This window comes from Phalacrocorax aristotelis, chromosome 9 (genome assembly GCF_949628215.1).
Source record: "Phalacrocorax aristotelis chromosome 9, bGulAri2.1, whole genome shotgun sequence".
Lineage (NCBI taxonomy): Eukaryota > Metazoa > Chordata > Aves > Suliformes > Phalacrocoracidae > Phalacrocorax > Phalacrocorax aristotelis.
The window spans coordinates 30,702,877-30,724,887 of record NC_134284.1 but is presented as its reverse complement, the minus strand read 5'-3'; the positions used below and the strand labels follow the sequence as shown (position 1 = coordinate 30,724,887).

The window sequence follows — 22,011 nt, the reverse complement described above, 5'->3', positions numbered from 1 at the left end:
AGGAAACAGTGAAGATTGCTGTTGGCTTGTGCTTGACATGGTCACTGACCCAGTCAGCTAGACTTGGTCTGCTCAGCCTCGAGGAACCAGCTTTTCTGATGCATGTTTCATCTGACAGTTTTGGCTTTCTACGTTGGGAAGACAGCCTGTGCCAGTGGAGGAGGCTGCTCATCTCCACTGACAACAGCAGGAATTTGAACCACCAGCCCAGCAGAGATGTCCACACTGTACAAGCCCAGCGAGAGACCACACACAACAGTATGGGTTTTGCTTAGAATGTGCTGTAACGTTGCTACGCCAGAAGAAGTACTACCCATATATGTGGCAGGACAGAAAACATGCTGGAGAGACTCATGGTTAAGACAAACTGAAGAAAATCCTCCCTGGTTCTGGCAACCTCCTGTAAACACAGTGCCACCAAAAGGAAGGGACTTGGGTCCTACATCTCATTAAGTTACAAAGTCCCCTGGTTTGCTAATTAATCCCTGGGTTAGGCACCAAATTTAGTACTCTCACTAGAGCTCATATGTGTTGGTTTACACACCGCCGAGGCGCTGCTGGGAGCATCCACTCACAGCAGCCAGGGTCTGGGCTTGTGGAGACATGGGGGTGTTTCCTGAGGGATGTGGGGGAACCTCATTCAGGATTTCTTTTCACTTAACCCAGTCAGTTTCCCTTCAGGGAAACAATCCTCAAACTAAATATATTTTGGAAAGAAGGAGTCAGACTAGAGACAGCAGGGAACAACTATTCTTGGCAATCTGAACACTAGTCCTGAAAGAAAGAGCTCTTTTCTTGAGCTGTGGTGACCAAAATACCCATTTCTTCTCCAAATCTTGCCCCAAATTTACCCATATGTCAAAATGAAAATTTATTTTAGTCCATTATATACTTTAAATATGCATCACTCCCAACACCATACACAAATATATACATACTGTTTTTCTTGTAGAGGAGGATTTCAAAGCAGTTTGACTCATAGTTGTCGAAAGTCTGTCTGACTTTTTCAATGGTCTTCTTGTCTGTCAGTTCACCATACATAAAACTGAAAAAGAAAAAACGTTTCTCTTTTTTCTAGACAAGCAACAACTTTGTTACAGTCACCTTAAATAGCATAAGCATTGGAGATGCTATTAACTGACATTGACCAGAGTTTAATTATGATTTACGCTTCCTTTAAATATTTAGAGTGTCACAAGGAAACCTACAATAGTGAGTAGCCATGACCACACTTTTACTGTAAATGACAGCAAATAAATCTACTGTAATATTTCATTAAGCGCTTTTCTGAGCACATCTGTAAGGATATATGGTTAGAAGATGAGCTGACAGCCTATAAAACCATTATTGCCACACCTGCAGGCCATGAGAATATTGCTGTCAAAACAGAGAAAAAACTGAACAAAACCTCTAAAACCTCCCAAATTTTGTTAAATCCTCTTCAAAAGGCTTCTGGAGGAGGAATGGAAGCTACTACAGGTAAAAGCAGTTGGCTGAGTCAGTGGCTACAAATCTAATCTTGTCAAGATGCATCTGGGACAATAAGATAATTGGAGTCCTTTTACTAAATACCAATTAAAAAAGGAGGGAGGATTTAACCAATAAGAAGCAATTACTGTTAGTTCTCTGAAAATTCATCACAGAAAGCAAGTGTATGAGTTGTCTCATATAGCTACGTCTGTACTACTACCAGGCATAACCAAATTCACCCTCATCTTCCTTATTGTATACTGCATTCCTTTAATATTTCAGTGAAAATATGGAAAACATTAAAATGCTTTTGGAGACTCATCCCTCTCCAGACTGAGAATAGAAAAATGTGATTTTAACTCTGCTATTTCTTGCCACTTGACCATCTCATCTTTGCATTCTTTTCCAGGTCAGACTTTCAACTGGTGTAAGCAAACCCAACCCTCTGACCTGACTACTGAAAGCCTTTGTAAGGAAACAGCAAGGCTTTTATTGTCATTCTTCCCCGGATTAAAAATAAGCGAAGACCACTCTGTGCAAATTCCCAGTTACAGAACTGAAGGAAAACGGAACATGGAATAAAAGCTTTCAGACACTTGGACGAATGCACTTTTAATTGATCAGACTCTTTTTTTTTTTTTTTTCCATTTTCTTTGTTCACAAACAGTTTGAGCTTCAGCTGAACCTGCAACAGACATCCCTGAGAATATGAAAGAGAAAAGCTATCAGTGCCTCTGTGGTTTCAATGCAGCTTCTCTTTTATTGATCAACAGGCCTCCAAAGGTTCAATAAACATTTATTTTATGTCTACTCTTCTGAAAGAAACAATAAAACAGCACAGTGGTTAGTGACTCGGCAAGCATTAAAATACTCAATGAAGGCCACACCATGAATCTTTTCTTTACACAGCCGACCAAAGGAGCTGATGGGGCTGCTCCCAGAACAAGGTGCTGTCAGCACGGGCGATCAGCGGGGCATCAGCGTAACTACAACAGCTGTATGCCACTACAGGCCCTTCTTCGCCGGTAACAAGGGAGAGCTAGTGATAAATGACGTGTCATAACTGCCACTTTTGGGACAGCAACGTAACGGAGACGCCATTATGGCGACCGACGTCAGGAAATGGTTTCACCGGGGCACAAGGCTTCATTAAGGCACTGCTTATCATTAACATACACGGCCGTCTTTAGGAAATGCAAACCACAGCCTGCTGCTCATTTTCAAATGACCAGCCTTTCTTTCCCAACTTCAGCTTATAACCTTTTATACATTTATATGTGAGATGACAACAAAAAGAGTTGGATTTTGTTTGTTTTTTTTTAAATCTATGCCTTTTTTAACGCACTGATGGGGTGAAGTAGGTTGCTTTCCTGTCTGCAAGACAAAATAAGAGCCGGCAGTTTTCTCACAGCCTGTTGTACAGTTGAATTCTCTCTGGGTTTTTGTTTTGTTTTGTTTTGTTTTCTTGGGATTTAAAACAATGTTTCTCTTAGCCCTGAAGGAAAAAAATAACAAGAATTTGTTAAGTGCTTGACTCTACATGGCCTATAATACAGAAAGTCATCATTAATTAGTGTTAAAATGACAAATTGTACTTGGCGTTCTGAGTGGTGGACGACACTGGTTAGTGCTGCTGAATACAATCAATCAACTTTATGTTTTAAATTAAAGGCAGCTTATTATTGCAGTAAACCTGTAATACTCAAATCTTACATTATTTTCACATATAAAGAGACATTTTAAAGGCTTCTGAAATAATAAAAACATTTTTCAAAAGGTGATTTTTAACAGCACCAAAGAAACCTCAAAGCCACTAACTGTATAAGTTATATAAGATCTTTGCTTATCACAGGTTTAATTTAATTTAGTCCGTCCTATTTTGTACACTTGGAGGGACTCCTACTTCTTCAGTCAATCACTCTGTCTTTTTCTGCCTCATGTTTTTTGTTATTTAGTGCTTGTCAAGTGCCTTCAGTGCAAACTGTACAAGACATAAATATCAAAACCATCCTGCTACTGGGAATCTTACTACCTAGAAAATAGACTTATCAAAGAGAAACAAGACTTACTGAAATACTCAGAAAAAAAGCAGTCTTAGATAATTTCCCCATCTCTGAAACAGACCATTTGTCATTAAAGATGCTTGGGCTCCCACCTCCCTTTGAAAACATCCCTTGGCACAGAAAAGCCCCATCTGAAGCTTTGCATTGTGCCCTTCTGTCCTTTGCCAGGATCCAGAGCGGCAGCATCAGGACAGCGCCAGGTCTGCAGTGTGTGCCAGGGAAGTATTTAACAGCTCTTTGTGAGAAATTATGCAGGACAGAGGGCAGGTGAAGCAAATAAGGTATATGATCCTGCATCAATTTACAGCTCTCATTGGAAAGTGTTGGATGAAAAGGCATCAATTGCAATGGACAAACATCTACCCAGGAGGAACAGCAAATGCAGATACACATCAATAGCTTCAGAACTTTGCAAGTTAAAGACCAGGCACCTTTTTCTAAGGAGAAGTGGTGCAGCTCCCTGGGTCCCACCAGCGTGGTCAGCAAGGTTTCTTTGCACAGCTTTGGCAGTGCAAGGAGGCCTTCTCACATACACAAAAATCAGGTCACGGAGATGACATCCCAGTACCAAATCTAACTTTTTTTTCAAGTCCAGCACATTGTACCTGCCATGAAAAATCCTATTTCTCTGCGCACAGTGGGAATTTTGGTATTAGCTTCACTGGAGCCAGGATTTCGCTCCCAGACTTTTTTTAATCCCGCTTGTCATGGCAGTAAACCAAAATAAGGGAGAGCAGAGATGCTGACTAGAGCACTGCAAGTGTTTTGGTGGAAATGCTACCTGTAAACAAATGCTTCAGCAAGGAGATCCAATTCCATCCCCCTGTACAGCTGGAAGGCAACACACAAACAGGGCCTAAAAGCAGGTTTCCTCTTTGAAAACAAAATCAGCAACCAGCTACTCCCAGCCCATCACGAGGCTCTCAGGTCCAAGGAAGGGTAAGCAAAGTAAAGCCTGGAGCAAATGCCAAGTGTAAAATGCCAGGGTAGGTCTATTAACCAGCCACTCAAAGCGTGCCTGCTCTCCCAGAGGTTTGAGGAGAATATGGAGCTTAACTCATAAGCAACAATATTAGAAAACACTGGTATTAGTTGCAACAATAAACTGGGTTTTAATGTTTTAGAACTGTTTATTCTTTCAACATATTCATGAAGACATACATTGTCATGACTGTGGGCAACTGGGCATGAAACAAGTGGTTTTCCTGCATGCTGGTTGATCTATCGGTGCACCTCCAGGCAAGGGTTTTTGCATGGTTAGTTGAAGATTAGAGGTGTTGCAATTGCAGATGCCCTGTTCCTCCTGGACTGTCAGCTCATTTCCATTTGGCACAGCAAAGCCTCACCAGTACACAGGTTCTTCCACCTAAAAATCCTGTGCATTTTAGCACTCACTTATACCAATTATTCTATATATCAGCCCCAGCTACACATGCAACTTTGGGTGCCATGTGCACCCAGAAGGAAAACACATTGATTCCCATCATGCAATATTCACATAGCCTGACTCCTAAGTACACTGTGCCTTTTATACAGCACCCATGAAACCAGGGAGACTGGCACTTATACTGAGGTATTTCTAAGTGTTTTTCCTGCCAAAGGGCACATTGTTGCTGATTGAAAACATGAGAGAAGTGCAAAATCAAAGGGATTACCAGCTTGCACAGGACTAACTCATTGCCTGAGCTGGAAGGAAAAAACTCACTCACACTTCCCCTGCATTCAGTTTATCCACTCCTCCCTGTGATCTATATCAGCCAAGACCACCTGAGACTGAATATAATGATGATATATGAGCAGCCCCAATGTAGGATATGGGGTGAGACTGACAGAAAGAGGATATAGTGAATGCTCGCTGGACTATCTAGGAGGAAAGCATGGGTGAAAGCTAATTTGAAAGCACTATACCTTATAGGCAGGGGCAAACTGACCAAATATTGCAAAATTTATGAACTGTCCTTTATCACACTCACGATCAGTAAAAACTAACTCAAATCAGGGGCTAAATTTACATTGTCTCTAGCTATGCATTTTTCTTTGGCTGGATTTTTGGCACTAAAAAGCTGTAAAAACAGACCCTTCCAAAACCTGCCATAAAGGTGTCGCACCATAGGACTCTTATCCCATAGCACCTGCCTTAGAACAGTAAAGTAAACATTATCTATAAAGCAATTTTTATATATAACGTAACTTAATCTGGGCACTAACATAGTAAATCTGGACTGAGAGCCTGACTCAGAAAATAATATAACAGCCCCAGATATCAACAAACCTCCAATGACATTCTACTGAGTAAGCCCAAGCAGGCACCATTGGCCTTCAAGACTATTTTCCATTCCATACAGCCACACAGCTCTTTATTAGAGAGCAGCTCCAAAGACATTGCTCTGGAAGGCTACGCGTTGCATGTCAGACCATGCTGAATACCTCTCCAGCTCTCCTTTAATCTGCAAAGAATGGGATGTCTCCTAAGAAGCATGAAACATTGCACTGCATATATAACTCCACCAGCTAAGACCCAGAGGCAAAAGAAGTACCAGCCATGCTTTGAGTGTAGAGAGGCCTCTCCAAAACCCAGAGATGGATGTATAGAAAGAAGATTAAAGAAAAAATAAATAAATTTTACCAATTCCATTTTTCCACAATAATTCGTCCTTGAATGTACATCTGTATGATTCACCTGGATGATCTACTTGACCATGGTCAAAACAGGATCCTTACAAATGGTAACTAGAGCCCATCACATTCGAAAAAAGCACTCAGATAGAATAAACCTTCTGGCCCCCTCAGTATTTAAGGCACGGGGGAATCATCATCAGAGAGGTATTGCTAAACCTTCACTCCCTCAACATTTTCCTACAATCCCATCCTATATTTGTAATTATTTTAACATGCACAGACTTATAAAAGTGCTGGCTCACAGCAAACTTATACAGTTCAATATACAGGATAGCAGACAGCAAAGGCGAAAGCATGTACGTATATCCGGGATGGCTGTGATAAGGCTGCTTCTTTCAGCCCCGCTGCATGTATCAATTCTGTTGCTACTGTGTGAATGAATATTTCATTTCAGCAGCACACGCCCATCTCTTCTCCATTGCCCATTAGAGGACACCTGGCTGCACAGCGCAACCCTGGATGCCCAAGGCTTCCTCCCCTTACTGGCAGATGAGAGCAACAACCACACATCAGCATGTGTTGCTTTTTGGAGTCAGCGATTACTGACATCCAAGGAGAGGCTCACTGCCCACCCTGCTCCTGCCAGCCGAAGCATCAGCCAATGATCAGTATCTGGCAGCACCTGTCTTCCAGAAGTCACCACTGTAGGTGTGCAGCCCCCTCCTCCCAGTGCCCAGTGCCCTCCCAGAGCCGGTCACTCCCTGAACACAAAGGGAAAACCTACACAAACTTCTATCTCAGCCATTCCTTATTGTCTCTGTCCCTCGTTTACTTTGCTCACGTGCACGCACACGCATTAGGGATTTACTCTTTCCCCAAAGCACCTCCTTGTAAAGGATGCAGCAGACAAGGCACAGATGCATGTCTAACCATAAATCACAGCTGCCCATTCCTAAAAGACCACGAACAAAAGGAAAAAGCCATAAAGCTGCAGTGCTTAGAGTAAATATATCATCAGCTTAATCACTCTCTTGGGAATAAAGATGCAGTTTGCACATTACTGTGCTCTTTGTGTGTGTGTAATAGCAGGGATCAACACAGCATACAGAATAGCCCAGCGCCTCCTGGCATGATAACAGGAGAATTAATAAAAATCTAGTAAAAAAAGTCTTGAAATATATTACCTAAAGCCCCGCTTCCTTTATTGGATCATTAGCTAGAGCACATTTATACTTATATTAGCCAGGATAAATTTCAACGTGCTTTACCATGTTCTGGATAATTCTGGATAATGTTCTGGTTTCATTAATTTAAAGCCTGTTTCAAAACTTTAATTTCTGCAAAACAATACTTTTCTTACATCAATCCTCTTTTCAAAACCTCATTGTTCTTCCCAGCAGATTATAATCTTAAAAGTGCATCAAGTGGCAGTGAACAGTCGGCATACCTGCAAGTGCTACTTTTCTGCATGACGTCAGCTCGATGATATCCAGAGAGTTTACAAAAACCGTCATTACTATAAACTACAGGCCAGTCCACAATCTGGGCATTTCCCAACAGAAAACTGGATTCTGAAAAGAGAAAAAGAGAGGAAGGGGTGTTATCAGTCGCAAAGTACATTTAAATCCTCTGTGTGTCACACAGCAGATGCGAGGTTATTCATCATGTAACTTCTATCGTGACATTTCAGAGGGAACTGAAATCAAAACAGGCATCAGAAAAGAAATCGTGATGAAACAGGATAACTCCTAGTAATGTAACTTCTTGTAGCTTCTTGACATAAGCACCAATGCTTTAACAATTTAGAAAGGATTCATTTATTCACAACATTTGGGCAAGGTCTCATGTTTGATTTTCATTTTATGTGTATCTTGAAATCAGCCTTAAATTAACTTGCAAACCAAGTTTTAAACGTTGAGCTGTGTGTGTGCCCAACGCTGATGACAACTCCCTTGCTTAAGACAAGTTAATTTTTCCTCCTGGCAGGTCCCAGTCTGTTTTGCAGGACACGGCAGCATCCCCGGGATGATGGACAGAGAGAGCCAGGAGCTGCTGCGGAGGGTTGAGATGGGCCCACCACATCTCCTGGTAATCCACAAACCACATCACACCTGGGAGTGCAGACGTTAAGGGACCCGCATGGAATTTCAGCATGATCGGGGAACTGATGAGTGCCAAAGGGACTTGCACATTGAAATAACACAAAACAGGTATTGAATTTCAGTGGCAGTCTATTAAAAATGCAAGTAGGTGGGTTTGGCTCATCCTGGCAACACGCATCCATTGCTGCCGATACAAAATATGGGCAGGGATTGCTTCCAGGAGGCTGAACTCAGGTTTAAGCATCGCTTCAGTCATCTGTCCTTTCCCCTCAGTGCCTACAGTTCATACGCACAGCCTGGCACCAGCACATTATGAGTTGGTCCTAAAATAGCTTTATTCGTTAGTTTGGAAAGATTCTTCCATCCCTGCTTTTAGCAAGGTGTTTCCAAAGAAGGAACTACACAATGTTGTGGATTTTATGTTCATCAACATTGTAAGCATTCCTAATTTTGTTTCAGAAGTAATATTCTCATTTAGTAGAAGTTCTCAAATTGTAGTCTTTGGAGCTTTCTTTACTTTTGTCTTTCTTTACTTTCTTTACTTTTACCATTAGTTTTCAATTTCATTTTGACTGCAGCTATGGAACTAAATGGTCCCATTCACTGATGCTAAAAAGGTATTAAAACATAGCTACTAACAATCACTGCTGTATGGAAATTATAGGAAATGTCCCTTTCAGCAGTTCTTGTGGGAAAAAAAATTAAGGAGATTTTTACAAATTTTCCTCATAATAACCAAAGAATGGTTATGCCGATTACTTACAGACATATACTGAGGTGCATACATTCGTTTTCACATAAAAGTGGCACTGGGTTTGCATGAGCTATACATGTTCTCTCAGGGTATTTATGACTGTGACTGGATTGTACATTATGCAAACATTATTCTGTTGAGCAAGGAAAACATACGGGAAAAACGGTATTTCTTTTTTCTTCATAAACATGAATTTGGATAAAAATAATCTGGAGATTATTGGATTTGCTTCTATAGAAAAGCAGATTAAAACTATTTAAAAGCCAACCAATGTGAGAAATAGAAGTTTAGATTTTGTGAAATCTAACACTTTTAAGCCGGGAGAATTTATTTGAATCCATCACAAATATTCTTAAGCCTAAATGCCAACTTTAAAAATTTGCTCTCCTACATGAAGGGAGATGCCCTCGCTACAGGCAGCGAGAGACACGCAGTAAAGCCTGAGCATTACATAAAATCTCCCTGGCTTTTCGCAGCCCTTTCTGCACCAGGGACTCAGCCCAGCTTTCCTCAGCACAGCGCAGATACTAACACAGGGGACATCCTAACCTCCTGGAAACCAAAGGGTCCGCTGGAGCTCATCCGTTTGTAGTGATGTCCCCCCAACTCTTTGCATCTTCTCCAATTTGGAGAAGGGGAGACACCACCAACCCCCTAAATCCTCTGGGCTCCTCACGTGGCGGCCACCCTACCAACACCCTCCCCAGCAGCTGGAGAGGACGGGAGTGTAAACAATTATTAATTTCCCATCCCAGAGGGAAACAACCGATATCACAAGTCTTCTGGTTAGATTTGGAAAGAGATTCCTTTGCAGGATTATCTTTCACCCAAGTTTTGCTCACATGTCTAGATACAATGGGCACAACCTGGGTGATGAGAGACTGCAATACTAAACTCACTCGTCTCGGTGCTCATCTGGGTGCTCCCCAGAGGACCACAGTCCAAAAGCAGATAACCCTGCTTGGAAGCCTGCCCATTCAACAGATATAATCTTGCTTGTGCATTCCCACCGTGTAACTTTTTCAGGACAGTACACAGCAGAAGATGTGTGTTGCAGACAGCAGGCAACATACAACATTTAATGGTTGTCTTCTATGGGTTTTATACATCTTTACACCTGAGTGTCTCAAAATACTTGATAAAGCATTCACTAAACTGATAAAATCCACCAGAAACTTGGGAGGGAACAAAACATAAAGCCAAACTATTGAAAGTTTTTTTTTTAAAAAAATCCCATTAAATCAGAAAAAAATTAGACACTATTAGTTTCTTGGTAGATACTAGTATTTGTAAGGTTAGATCAGATATATAGTATATGTACTAGAACCTTGACCAGATATTAGAATATGTTTTCTTTTGTCCCCATTAATTTTCGTGTACTTAATTGACTTTTTTACCCTTGTCTCCTAAGCAAATAAGGCCTATTCATCCATGCTCAGCGCACGAATATATATGTGTGTGTCCTATTCCAGATGACAAAAAAATCTTGAATCAACATTTACATCTTGTTAGAGACGAATGAATCTAACTGTGGGCACAAAGCCATAGGAATCCATGTTTCATTCACGCCGCTGCTCAGTGAGCAGCTTGCTAAAATTTAAGGAAGAACAGGTCAGCGTCTGACCCTTGGGTTTTATTGTGTACCCAAGCCTCAGCACCCACAGGACTCCATTCCTACCCTACATTTTATCAGAAGTCATGTTATTTTCTCCAACCAAGACACATATTAAGTCTCCCCTATTTCTAAAATTTCTCCAGATCAAAACTCCAGGCAGATTTAACTTTACATTAGCCAGTCCGTACCCAGCTGTAAACATCCAAACTGCATGCTGGATGACAGGACGCTTTTCTGGCCATCATTTCTTAAAATTGCAGAGTCCAAAGGAACATGGAGGAGTTTTTGCTTCGAGTCCCCTGCTGTGACTCTTTGTGTATTCTTAACATGTCTCAGTTTTGGAACCTAACCTTGGTCAACAACAGACTCCTTAGTAGAGGATACAACCTTAGGGTTTCTAGGAGTTCTGTGTGGTTGGAGAAGCAGCTGCTTAATATCACATCACCACCACTAACCACTCATAAAAGTCCATTTCTCCAGTTACCTCCCTGAGGTTGGGTCCCAACAGCCAGTCCAGGACTAAATCCATCTGCACACCTGCCTTCCATATGTCTACAACTCAGTTACATGGTTTCCTCGCTAAGAAAGGTCAATCCCAGTTGTGTCTTGGGTTAAGATTTCTGTCAGTCTGATTATGGCAAATTCCACTCTGCTCAATTTCCAGCTGGCTGCTTGAACCTGGCGTAAGAGACAAGGGTTGGAAAAACCTCATTTTCTCTCCATCTCCAGTTGCCATAGGGCAGCCTAACACCAAAGACAAGTCTGTTCCCTTCCAAACACAATTGCCTGCACGTTCCTCCTGGCCTCTTTTGCCAGCAGCTCCAAAGCAAGGACCCTCAGCGAAGGGCACCTTGATGTCTCCCTGTGCCGACCTGCGGTGACTGTGGTGAAGTCCCATAGCAGCCTCTTAGCACCAGCCAAGTCTTCATTCAAGCAGATCAGGTACAGCACAAGACAAGTGTGCTACAGACCTGCCTACAGGCTGCCAACTGAGTTGCTCCTTCCTCAGATACATCCATACTCATTGCATGCAACAGGGAGGAAGCACACCCAGACTGCACCTCTTCACCCGATGGCAGCCCAGGGACATGCCCCACCGGTGCTGCTGCCGGCAAGCACTGGGCACACCTCCATCATCAAATCCCAGGCTCACTCCTGGTCCTCCCCACCCCCTGATGGCCCACACTCCACACTCATTGGTTCATACCAAAGATCTTTTTTGGAATGAGCCAAAGGACTTTTACAGAATCAGTCTTTTTTAAAGCATGGGCACGAGCCCTGCAGTGCCACCCACCAAGCACTGCCCGCCCCAGGGCAGACGCTTTCTGCAAGACAGGCCCAGGTTCAGACCCCCTTCATGGGAGAGGCAAACCCTCCTTGCCTGCTTTAGTCTTCAAGAGATAAGACTTCTGTTTTGCACCTTCCTCAGAAGAAAAATAAAGGAGCCAACAAAGGTCTGCAAATTGCAGGGTGATGAGCATAGTAAGGACACCAGCACTGGGATCTCCACAGCTGTCTTTCTGCTGGATTCAATACACAAGCTAGTTTTTTTAAAAGAATATATTATATTGGAGGTATTTTCAAGGATAAGTATTTCTTAACAGAGTTTAGCTACTAATACCTGGACAACACCGAATTCAGATGCTATGCCTACATGAGAACACCCAAATTTAATCAGGTTTTAGGTATACCACGACTTCACTGAAAGAATAGTATCACGACAGGGATTGCCAAGGACAGCCAAAGTTACAGATGGCAATGCATAAATAGAGCTCGCATTCTGCAGTAAAGCATTGGTAACTAAAATTTGTGCAATATCTGTGGTGTGGCCCAGAAAGGAAAGTCTTCTCTCTCCATGTACCCAATCTCACAAATATTTTACTACGGAGGCTGGGAATTAATCTGCTAGACATTGGGCATTGCTGAAAGCAGGACAGTAAATCTGACAGACAAATGGTCTGATCCAGTATATGAAACTCCATGCGGCTATGATCCAGATTACCATGTCGTGATATCTCACACTCTGAAGCTAACTTCAAAACTTGCACAATGATTAGCCTGACACGTCTGGTAATGCATTCATCCTTGCTTGGATTTCTCCAGTGCACTGAAAATGCATTTCCACTTCACATTTCCTTAGAGATAAAGGTCACTTTTTTATTATTTCTAAGCTTGTCTTGATGTCATTGCCTCCACCAATCATTTTCTCCACCCATCCCCCTTTCTGATATATTGCAGAGAGCCCAAACCACAAATCCGTAGGTTGTGTAAGTTCTTTGACTAGACACACCTGAACAGCATCTGTCTACACGACAGCAGGGAAGCAGGGCTCAGCCAGCAGACTCGCCTGTCTCGGAGCTGCTAGACTCCTCTTAGGAAGCCAGCAGGCTTTTTATTAGCTAATATAACATTCTTATTTACAAGGTTTAATACTGATGGCAATGAGTTGGGGTATTAGAGGCATACAGTTAGCAAAATTTGAAAATTGGAAAACAATTGAGGAAAACAATTGTTAAAGGCATTGTATTTGCTGTTGCTGTGCTTCTGTTTTGGAAAAAGGATCTTTTGTATAAAGGCAGCCTATGCTGTAGAGCAGCAAGCCTTTAATCTTACTCTATCCTGCAGTAGCTAATACTCAACACGGCACTGATCCTTGTTTTATTAAAAAAAAAAAAAAAGAAAAAGACCACAGTGTGCAAGCAAGTTTTTTTAACCAACAAAATGCCCAAAGCAGTGTAAAATTCATGTTATATAATCACAGGAGAGCAAGAACAGCTAAATCATTCCAGGAGATATGCTTAGCCAAGTGAGAAACGCTGTCTCTAATCATCTTTTCTCAAGAACGCTCGGGTACCACTTGTAACCAAAATTGTTTAAATCACCATTTCAGAATTCCGCCTCATCCCAACAAAACAGGCAACTAATCTTTTTAGAAAAGTCACAGTTGAAAAGATATTTTTAAAAAATGAAGGAGTAGCAGAACACAAGTAATAATTATTATAACAAGAAGCATCTATTCCATCTAGGAACAAACTCCTAACTCAAGCAACTTTACACAGAGCTGTCCTTCAGAATTACTGCCCTTCCACTGCAGAGCAAGCGCAGCCCAGACCCAACGGGGTCTGTGAAACGTCTGGAATTTGCCTTTTTTGCTAATGGTCTCTTATAAAAGCGCCAACCCACTTAAACTGCTGTCAGCTGACTCTCCTTAAAACTACACAGGGTCAGCATATTGCTGCAGTCTTGTTTAGACCATCTTAGAAAACTCATGGGGCTCCGCTGCCTGTGTGTGTTGAGAAGGGGGGTCCTAAAAAATGTTTTCAGTTTTTATTTTCTTTTAGCTCACCTGAGCAAGTCTTGGCCCTGATAATACATATTTCTACCGGTGGTGCTTACAGTGATTCCAACTACACGCTCAAGGTGTACTGCATCCCCGCAGAATACAACAGAAAATCCTAAACCCTTTTGGAGGGCACTGGCCTCTGAAATCAGCCTCAGCGGGCACCAACATCCCTCCAGCTCTGGGGTGGGCTGCAGACAAACGGCTGTGCTTGGAGCAGCAACCCCCACCACCACTTTGTACTCCTTACTATAAAACCACATTGCTGTTTTCTAACAAAGCTTTTATTTCCCCGGTGTCTTTAAAGCATGCAAAACATCAGTGTCATCCAATTTATCCAGCACATTAAGCGTTCCTTGCCTGAAAAAAAAAAAAACATCTCTCCAAGGACTAACTCTTTACATCACCTTCCTGTACCACTGTTGGTTTTAGTTAATACTCATATTACAAAAATGCAAAGAGGACTAAACCCAGAGCAAGATGCCACCATACTGACTATGCTAAAATGATCTATTTCCTGCCCCAAATAAGTGCACCTCAAATAAAAGATAAATAATCCAGCATTGGCTGAAATATTAAATCCACACGCAGTCCCTTAGCTGGGAACACAGCAGCTTTCAGCAATTTAGCAAGCAAGCTCAAGAAAAAAAGATTAGAGTCTACCTGGAATTTACCTCCTGAAAACTTACAAAATTAACTTTAATCATTCTGAACATGAAAGCCCACAAACAGCATGGTCCCCTGCCTTCATTGTGGCACAACTTCATTGACTCCAGAAAGACTTTTGAGCCAACAGGGACAAGAGAGCGTCCCTAAGAGTTGCTCATGAAATGGCATTTCATACAATTCTGATCGCAGGTTCTTCCCACACATTCATTTATCCTGGAGTTAAACTAATTCCTACCTATCCCGGCTACCTTTTAAATGCCACCAGTGAATATATTCTCTATTAAAATTATGCAGAGCACAACATAGATGTAGTGCAACTAAATTTAAACTGGAGCACACTTTAGCTCTCTCTAAAGGCACACAGGCACCCTCGGGGAGCAACCAAAAATCAGATTTCTAGCTTTATACAAATAGAAGTGCTTGATTCACGTTCCCAGATGAGAAAACTGTGGTAACAGTAGTTGTTCGGACATGGAGGCTCCTCTTACAAACACTCAGCCCAAAGCTAGTCCTGGCTGCAGATTCACAGAGCCTGGCTGTCTCAAAAACCCTGTTTCGGCAGAGAATCGTCTGCCTCTCCCGTGCTCCCCTCTTTGTGCAAGTGGCTGAAGCGACACTACCAGCAGGACGGATCCCAGCCCAGTACCGAGGTGCTGCTCCAGGCCAGGCTCCTAAAGGGCTATTCACAAGCCAGCAGTCAGACTCCCTCCGGCTGCCACGTGTGGGTGCAGGATCGGGCCCTGGCTAGCTGCGTTACACAGGGCTTGGTATTTAAAACAGCCAGTCACTGAGTGTGCTGATTAAAAATATACCAGACTTTTTTCTGAAAAACAGGTCATTAGAGTGCTAACTCCAAAATCTTCTTCTATTACTTAATTTTATCAAACCAGAAAATACTATTCCTTTAGCTTTCCAGAAGAATAACTTAAAATCCCAATTAATGACCGAACAGTACCCTGTTAAACAGGCTAATTAAATGTATTTCCACAGCTCGCTTAACTTCCTGACATTATTCTTTGGCTGGATACTCCTTCCAACAGCAATTAAATAAAAATATAAAAAGGATGTTTACTCTAAAGGAAAAAAAAAAAAAAAATCAATAATTTCATTTTCCTCTTCTCTCTCAGATTTAAACATTAACCTGGGAATGCAACAACTCTTGCAGTGACCTCTTGTGGCAAGCGCCCAGCAGCGCTCAAGCATCCCCCAGAAGAGAACGTCTCCTCTCCCACCGCCAGCAATACATACAGAAAGAAATATTAGAAAGCAAAGACCCATAATTTACAAAGCAGCTGATCAAACCTCAAGGAAATCCAGCTATTCCTTTAGCCAACGATACGGCATTATTTGGGTTTCTAAATACAATAGCACAGAGCTGCATAACCAGTTGTTTTTAAAACAAAAACACATAAAAAATTTTAGACTATGTAAAACTCCCCCGATTTCAGCAGCAGTCAGATATGCTTCATCTTTCTGCGTTCAGCCAACCAACTTGAAAAGTAAGGAAGGCAGGGTGCTTGCAATTAAAAACTCCTCACAAATGCCATCTAGTAATGCTTCTTAGTGTAAAAACCCACTTGGCATTGAATTACATGCCAGTAGGCCCCCTGCAGCCATAGAAACTGCAAAAGGAACCCTGTGCCTTTGACTGCCAAGAAGGCCTTAATGACATAATCTCCTTGGTTGTCCCTTCAGTAATTTCTCCACAGTCAACTGAGCTGGAGGACGGAAACTTTCACCCCCAGAGTCTATAGTGTCTTTACGTAGAGATTTAGGGAACTGCTGAGATCCACGTTTTTCGGAGGCTCTCCAGTGACAGACATCCTGTAAACCTGAAGTAACTTGCTTTAAAGAACTTACTTTCTGCAGGATGTGACTTAATTTGGATCAGGTGAAAATGCAACTTGTTTAGTTTAGGGGAGAGAAGCCTACGTGCCTCATGTCCCATGGGAACAACGTTTTGCTACCCTGCCTGTAAGACATCAGGTACACTACATGGGATAGTCAGGAGGACAGGAGAGACAATGGACACTTATTTTATCTATAATACCAGCATAATAAAAACGAAAAACGTGTCTTAGCGCTACAGATGTGCCACTCATTTCCCTCCCCCTTCCTGGGTACCCTGCCTTGACAACACAGACACCTGTAACAGGGCTGATTGTTTCACCCGAAGTCACAGAGACCCAGCAGGGCATAAAGCTCTGTCTGGAAGAAGTGCTTTGTAGGAACGTGGCACAAAGCTGAAAAAGACCGGGAAGTAAATGTTAGCTTCATTAAAGCTCATGGTAAAACTCCCACATAAGCCTTATGGAGCCAAGATTTCAGCCCAAGTGTCAAAATATATTTGTGAAAGACCTGAAAGACCCATTGTCCCGAGGAAGTTCCCAAGAGTTACTGCAACAGAAACGATAACCAGTAACGACTCTTATCATACAGATAAGACTATGTATAGTCTTCACTAAACTAAGTCCCTCTTCCAGACCATTAGCACTCTTCATTGCATATTGCCACAAAGTCCCAGAGTTAACCTTTTCCCAAGCTCATCCTCTACCGTAAAAGCAAATTATGCCATTAATGAAAGCTTAATGCTTTTCACTGCTGTGAAGGGTGAGGATGGACAGGCAAGGCAGACAGATTTCTCTGCCCCTGTGCATGTGGCTCAACTCGCCAGATCGCTCCGCACACCGGCCAGGTCCATGAAGCCCAGCCCTGGTCTAGAGACTTGCCAAGTCTGTGCCCATTGCGCCTCCGCGATGCTGAGACGAGGTCCGTATCAGCAGGAGCTCTGAATGCACCGAAGGAGCAACCAATAATATTAGTAATAATGGGCACAGATTGCTGCGATCGTCTTCGGAGGGAACATTGCCCTAAGGAAGGCCTTTATTAAAAGCCGAAATACTAATGGCAGTAACAGGCAGTCACCTTAACGTGATTTAACCCGCTGCTCTCACAAAACACTTCTTCTAGCTCAGCAGAACACCTGGTGTTCTTAAAATCCAGGGCACAGTCAAGGCTGTTGCAAGATTGTATCAATCTTTGTAAGCCTCAGATAAGACCTTTTGCTCCATGTATTTTCACTGTGTTTTAAAAGAAAAAAAAAAAAAAAAAAAAAAGGCAGAGAGTGCACCAAGATCACCCTGAAGATAGGTCTGTGCGTCCTGAGGGCTTGTCCCTCTTCACCAACTGGAGCAGTTGGTCTAATGACAGACCTCGCTTCTCCCCACAGACTTTGTCTCTCCTCGAGTGGAGCACGGCTGCGGCGTGGGCAAAGAGCCCACAAAGTGGCTTGAGGGGCGCCATCCACCACAAAACGCTTTGGGAACCACCTGCAACCTGATGCTGTCCAAAAAGCAGAGTATGCCGCTGCTCTAAAATACTTCACAAGCTCCAACGTGCAAAGTCACCTCCAAAAGAGAGGCTCCCTGGGCAGAGGGACACCATGGGACACACACAACCCACGTCGCTTTGGCATTTGCTCCGTCTTCCCCAAACACACTGGCCAGCAGAGGAACGTCCAGCACAGCAGCCCAGAAATCCCACCCCTCCGTGCAGGGGACAGAAGAGCCACAGCCACCCCATTCCTTTCTGCACGGCTCTTTGATGCTTTGCTCATAGATGATTCACCATGAATGCTTTTCCCACAATTTTAACCTGACATGTAGCCAAAGTTGGGGTGAAAAGGAAAAACAGAAAATGCGTAAATAATGCTGAAAACTGAATATATGATTGCTTTTAACACCAGGCTGGCCACCACACTAAGTCTGCGTGTCATCTTCCTACTGTGTCAATTCTGACTTTCCACATTTTAGAATTACTGCAATTTTGGCTATAAATTTTGTGATTCAGACCCATCTCTGGCGACTCCGAGTAATTTATCTCTACCTACATTTCATTCTGAAACCATTGCTTCCATTTCACCTGAAGAAGAGCCTATCTGCCCAAGTACCTGTCTAATTTTTCCAGCCATACCTGTTGCCTAATAGAAGATATTACCTCTATCTACAAACCTTCTCCTGGCTGTTAAGAAAAGATTTATGGTCAAGAAGTGCAATGGGATTGCATAAGTGTGAGAAATCTCAAAAGAGATTGTTCTCTAACCAGGAAAGGTTAGAGAAGGGCTTTTTTTGCAGATGCTGAAGATGTATTCTAAAAGAAAAAATCATCAGTCTTTCCTTCATCCCATTCCCCACCTTGTCAGTGAAAAATCTCTTGGAAACTGGTGAACCCAAGTACAAAAACAGAACCCAGCACACAGTCAGCAGATCAAATCCTTGCCTTCTACCGAGCACTGGCAGGAGATACTTGAACCAGATTTGCTCTGTTGGATACCATTAAGTTCAGATTAAACAGTGCTGAATCCAATGAAATTTACTATTTTTATAAAGGACAAATAAGGTTATGTCCTGGATGACAAAAATAAGAACTAAATCATGTTTCATGGCACAACACTGACTACTTACACGAGTTAAAAACAAATTCCCCACACGCTTGTTGCTTTGCTGTCCAAAGGGGCAGATTTGGCTCTGTAGCATCATGCTCAGGCATCATCAGGGGGAGAGAAAAAGCAGAATGAATAACCAAATCAGCATGATTTATGCTCGCAAATTAGACCAGGTTCAAAACTGGAGAGGGATACGTGCTTTTAAAGTATAACATTCGAAAGCCTTCTGAGCTTTTCCAGGTTTTGGAATCTCAAAGGTTTACTGAGCTTTCACCAGGGAGGACGTGTGATTTAATCAGAGCACGATGCAAAAGCATGGCAATCCCAAACCCTGCTCCCAGCGCTGCCACCATGACCTTGGGAAAACAACTGCGATGCCCCGAGCCCCCATTTACGCCACAGTTCTAAGAACAGGTTGGGAATGCCTCTGTGTGTCCTCTTCCACAAGGAGCTGTGAAGTGTAATTAAATTCCACCCAGCGCTTTGAAATTGTCAGAAGGAAAGTGCTATATCAACCCCTATTAATTAAGCTTGCATTTAATATTCTGGTAAATAAATACACTATTGCGGGAAACTAGCTCTTAGTGATCGTGCAGCTACAAAGCTTGACACAGAGCCAGCTGCCGAACACAGGTCAGCATGAAAGGGAGGAAGCCCCCCAAAAAGGATCGATGGCTTAATACAAGGCTGGCATTTTAACACAAAACATTTTAAAACAAATCCTAGGTCCTCGTCTCACTCCTGCTCCTGGGAAAGTCAATGAATCACTAATTCACTACCTGCCATCAAAATCAACTTCACGCCAGCACACCAGACCACGTTAGCGTGAATGTGAGGTAAATCCGGAACCAAGCAATGGAAAGGTGGAGGGGAACACTTTTCAGCCCGATTCCACACCACATTACCGTCTCAATTAATAATACATGTGGCAACTTTTCTCAATGCTCTGCTCTGCCCTCCTTTCCCATTCACGTCCCCAGATGCACGCCGGCACAGCGGCGCTTCCGTACGGCAGGGTCGCCCTGAGCTCAGGCCACCCAAGGAGCTATCTTTTAGCAGATGCAAAGTCGAGGTCTCTTACCAGACTTCACTTGTGCAAACACTCATATGTTTCAGTAGTTATGTGCCAGCGCAAAGACTATGTAATAAAAGGAAAGTAACTAGCACAAGACTTGCCCAAAGTGGCATCTACATTAATACACCAAGAGAGACGGTGGTCGCCAACCACATTCTAACTTTAATGCAGCTGTACACAGTACTCTCAATCAGTGCTTTCCACTGGATGAAAGGGTAAAATTAACCCCAGCACCAAGGAATAATTTTATGCCCGTGCAGTCCTGGACGAGTCCTGTAAATATTCACCTAACAGAGGAGCTGTAGATGAGCAACTGCAGGCAGTTCTTTATATATTTGCTCAACCAGAGGATTGCCATCGTCCAAACCACAGTCACTCCCTCATCCCCTTTCCCAGTACCTTTGCCACAGACTTTAAAGTGTCACAGAATTGCAAAGACTTTGAAACCCTGAACGTAAATGTTTGCAAGCCCAATTATTAAAGGACTAAAGAACAAGAAGAACGGGGGAAAATATGATCCGACGAGCGGAGAGGATATTAGAAATATAAATGATGACTACTTATTTTCAGAAGCTGCTCACAAAAAAATAAAAAAAAGAAAGAAAAGAAAAAGCTACAATTCACGGTACCGGTAAGGATGTAGGAAGTGAGGGGGGCCAGGGAAAGGGCCGCGGAGGGCAGGCTCCGGCGGGGCACGGCAGCCCCGCACCCCGGGCAGACCCCGTTCCTTGAAGGCGCCGCTTTGGCACAGACCCACGAGCGGGGCAGCGGGCGCGGCGGCTCCGCGCCCCGGGGACGGACGGACGGACGACGGACGGACAGACAGACAGGCAGAGGGAAGGATGGACGGATGGATGGATGGATGGATGGGTGGAGGGGATCTCTCACCGCTCGAGCGCCGGACGATGTTCTCCAGGAAGGTGTTCTGCGGTGCCACCAGCCCTCTCTTGCCCCCCGGCATCCTGCAGCGCCGGGCTCGGGGGCCGGGGGTGCGCGGCGGCAGCGGCGGCGGCGGCGGCGGCGGGGTGGGGGGGCCGGCGGCGGCGGGTGCGCCCGGTGCCCGTGAGTCGCGCAGGGGCGGCCGCGGCCGCTCATGGTAGTGGCGCCCCCGCGGCGGCTGCAGCGCGGAATGGGGCCGCGCCGCGCACGGCGCCGCCGAGCGCCGCCGCCCGCCTCCCCCCAACCCCGCCCGCGCCTGCGCGCCCGCCCCGCCGCCGCCCGGGCCGCCCCGGGAGCGGGGGGGGGGAGAGGGGGGGACACGGCACCGGGGGACGCCGGGGGGGGGGGGGGGCGGCGCGGAGCCCCGCGGGGGTGCGCCCGGTGCCGCGCCCCGCCGAGCGTCGTGCCGCGGCTGTCCCCGCGTCGGGCTCTCCGGGACACCCCTTCGAAGTTTTGCCCTGTCCCCCCTGAGCGAAACTAACCGAACAGACCCCTCAACCCCTGGGTCTTCATCTGCACGATGGGTTTGGGGGTTTTTTAAGGCAGCGTTCCCGTGGGTTTTGGGGAAAACAGCCGGCGAAATGCTGCGCGGGGTAGTGGAAGGTGCCTGCATTTTGCCCACAAATGACAACCGTAGAGTGCAAGGTAACATGTAAAATGCCAGCCTTGTACGAAGCCATCGGCCTTTTGGTTTGGTTTTTTTTTTGAGGATTCCTCCCTCTCCCAGTGAGAGCAGCTGTCACGGGGAGACAACAGGAGGCAGGTTTGGGGCTGGAGCCCTCTTTTCTATCGCTTTATTCAGGACCCCGCTCCACCGTGTCGCTCCTGTGCCGGAGCCCCAAAGGCTCAGCTGAGTCAGTGCAGTGAGGCGCCACACGCCCATCTCTGGGTAAGCTCTTCCCTGCTCTTGACCCAGTCGCC

General features: G+C 44.2%; 1 protein-coding gene across 2 annotated transcripts in view; it reads right to left on the bottom strand.

The window, feature by feature from the left end:
- Positions 1 to 21,163, bottom strand: part of KCNH5 (potassium voltage-gated channel subfamily H member 5) — a 172,490-nt gene extending 151,327 nt beyond the window's left edge. The window contains exons 1-3 of one of the 2 annotated variants that reach the window (XM_075104145.1): positions 21,040 to 21,163; positions 7,600 to 7,723; positions 939 to 1,045 (exon numbers count right to left, since the gene is read on the bottom strand). In XM_075104145.1, coding sequence (XP_074960246.1) covers positions 939 to 1,045; positions 7,600 to 7,723; positions 21,040 to 21,112 — 304 coding nt within the window. In that variant the 5' untranslated portion in view covers positions 21,113 to 21,163. Of the gene's footprint in view, positions 1 to 938; positions 1,046 to 7,599; positions 7,724 to 21,039 lie in introns of those variants that run through there. The other variant, XM_075104144.1, reaches the window with a different exon arrangement.
- Between the last annotated feature and the right edge of the window lie 848 nt (positions 21,164 to 22,011).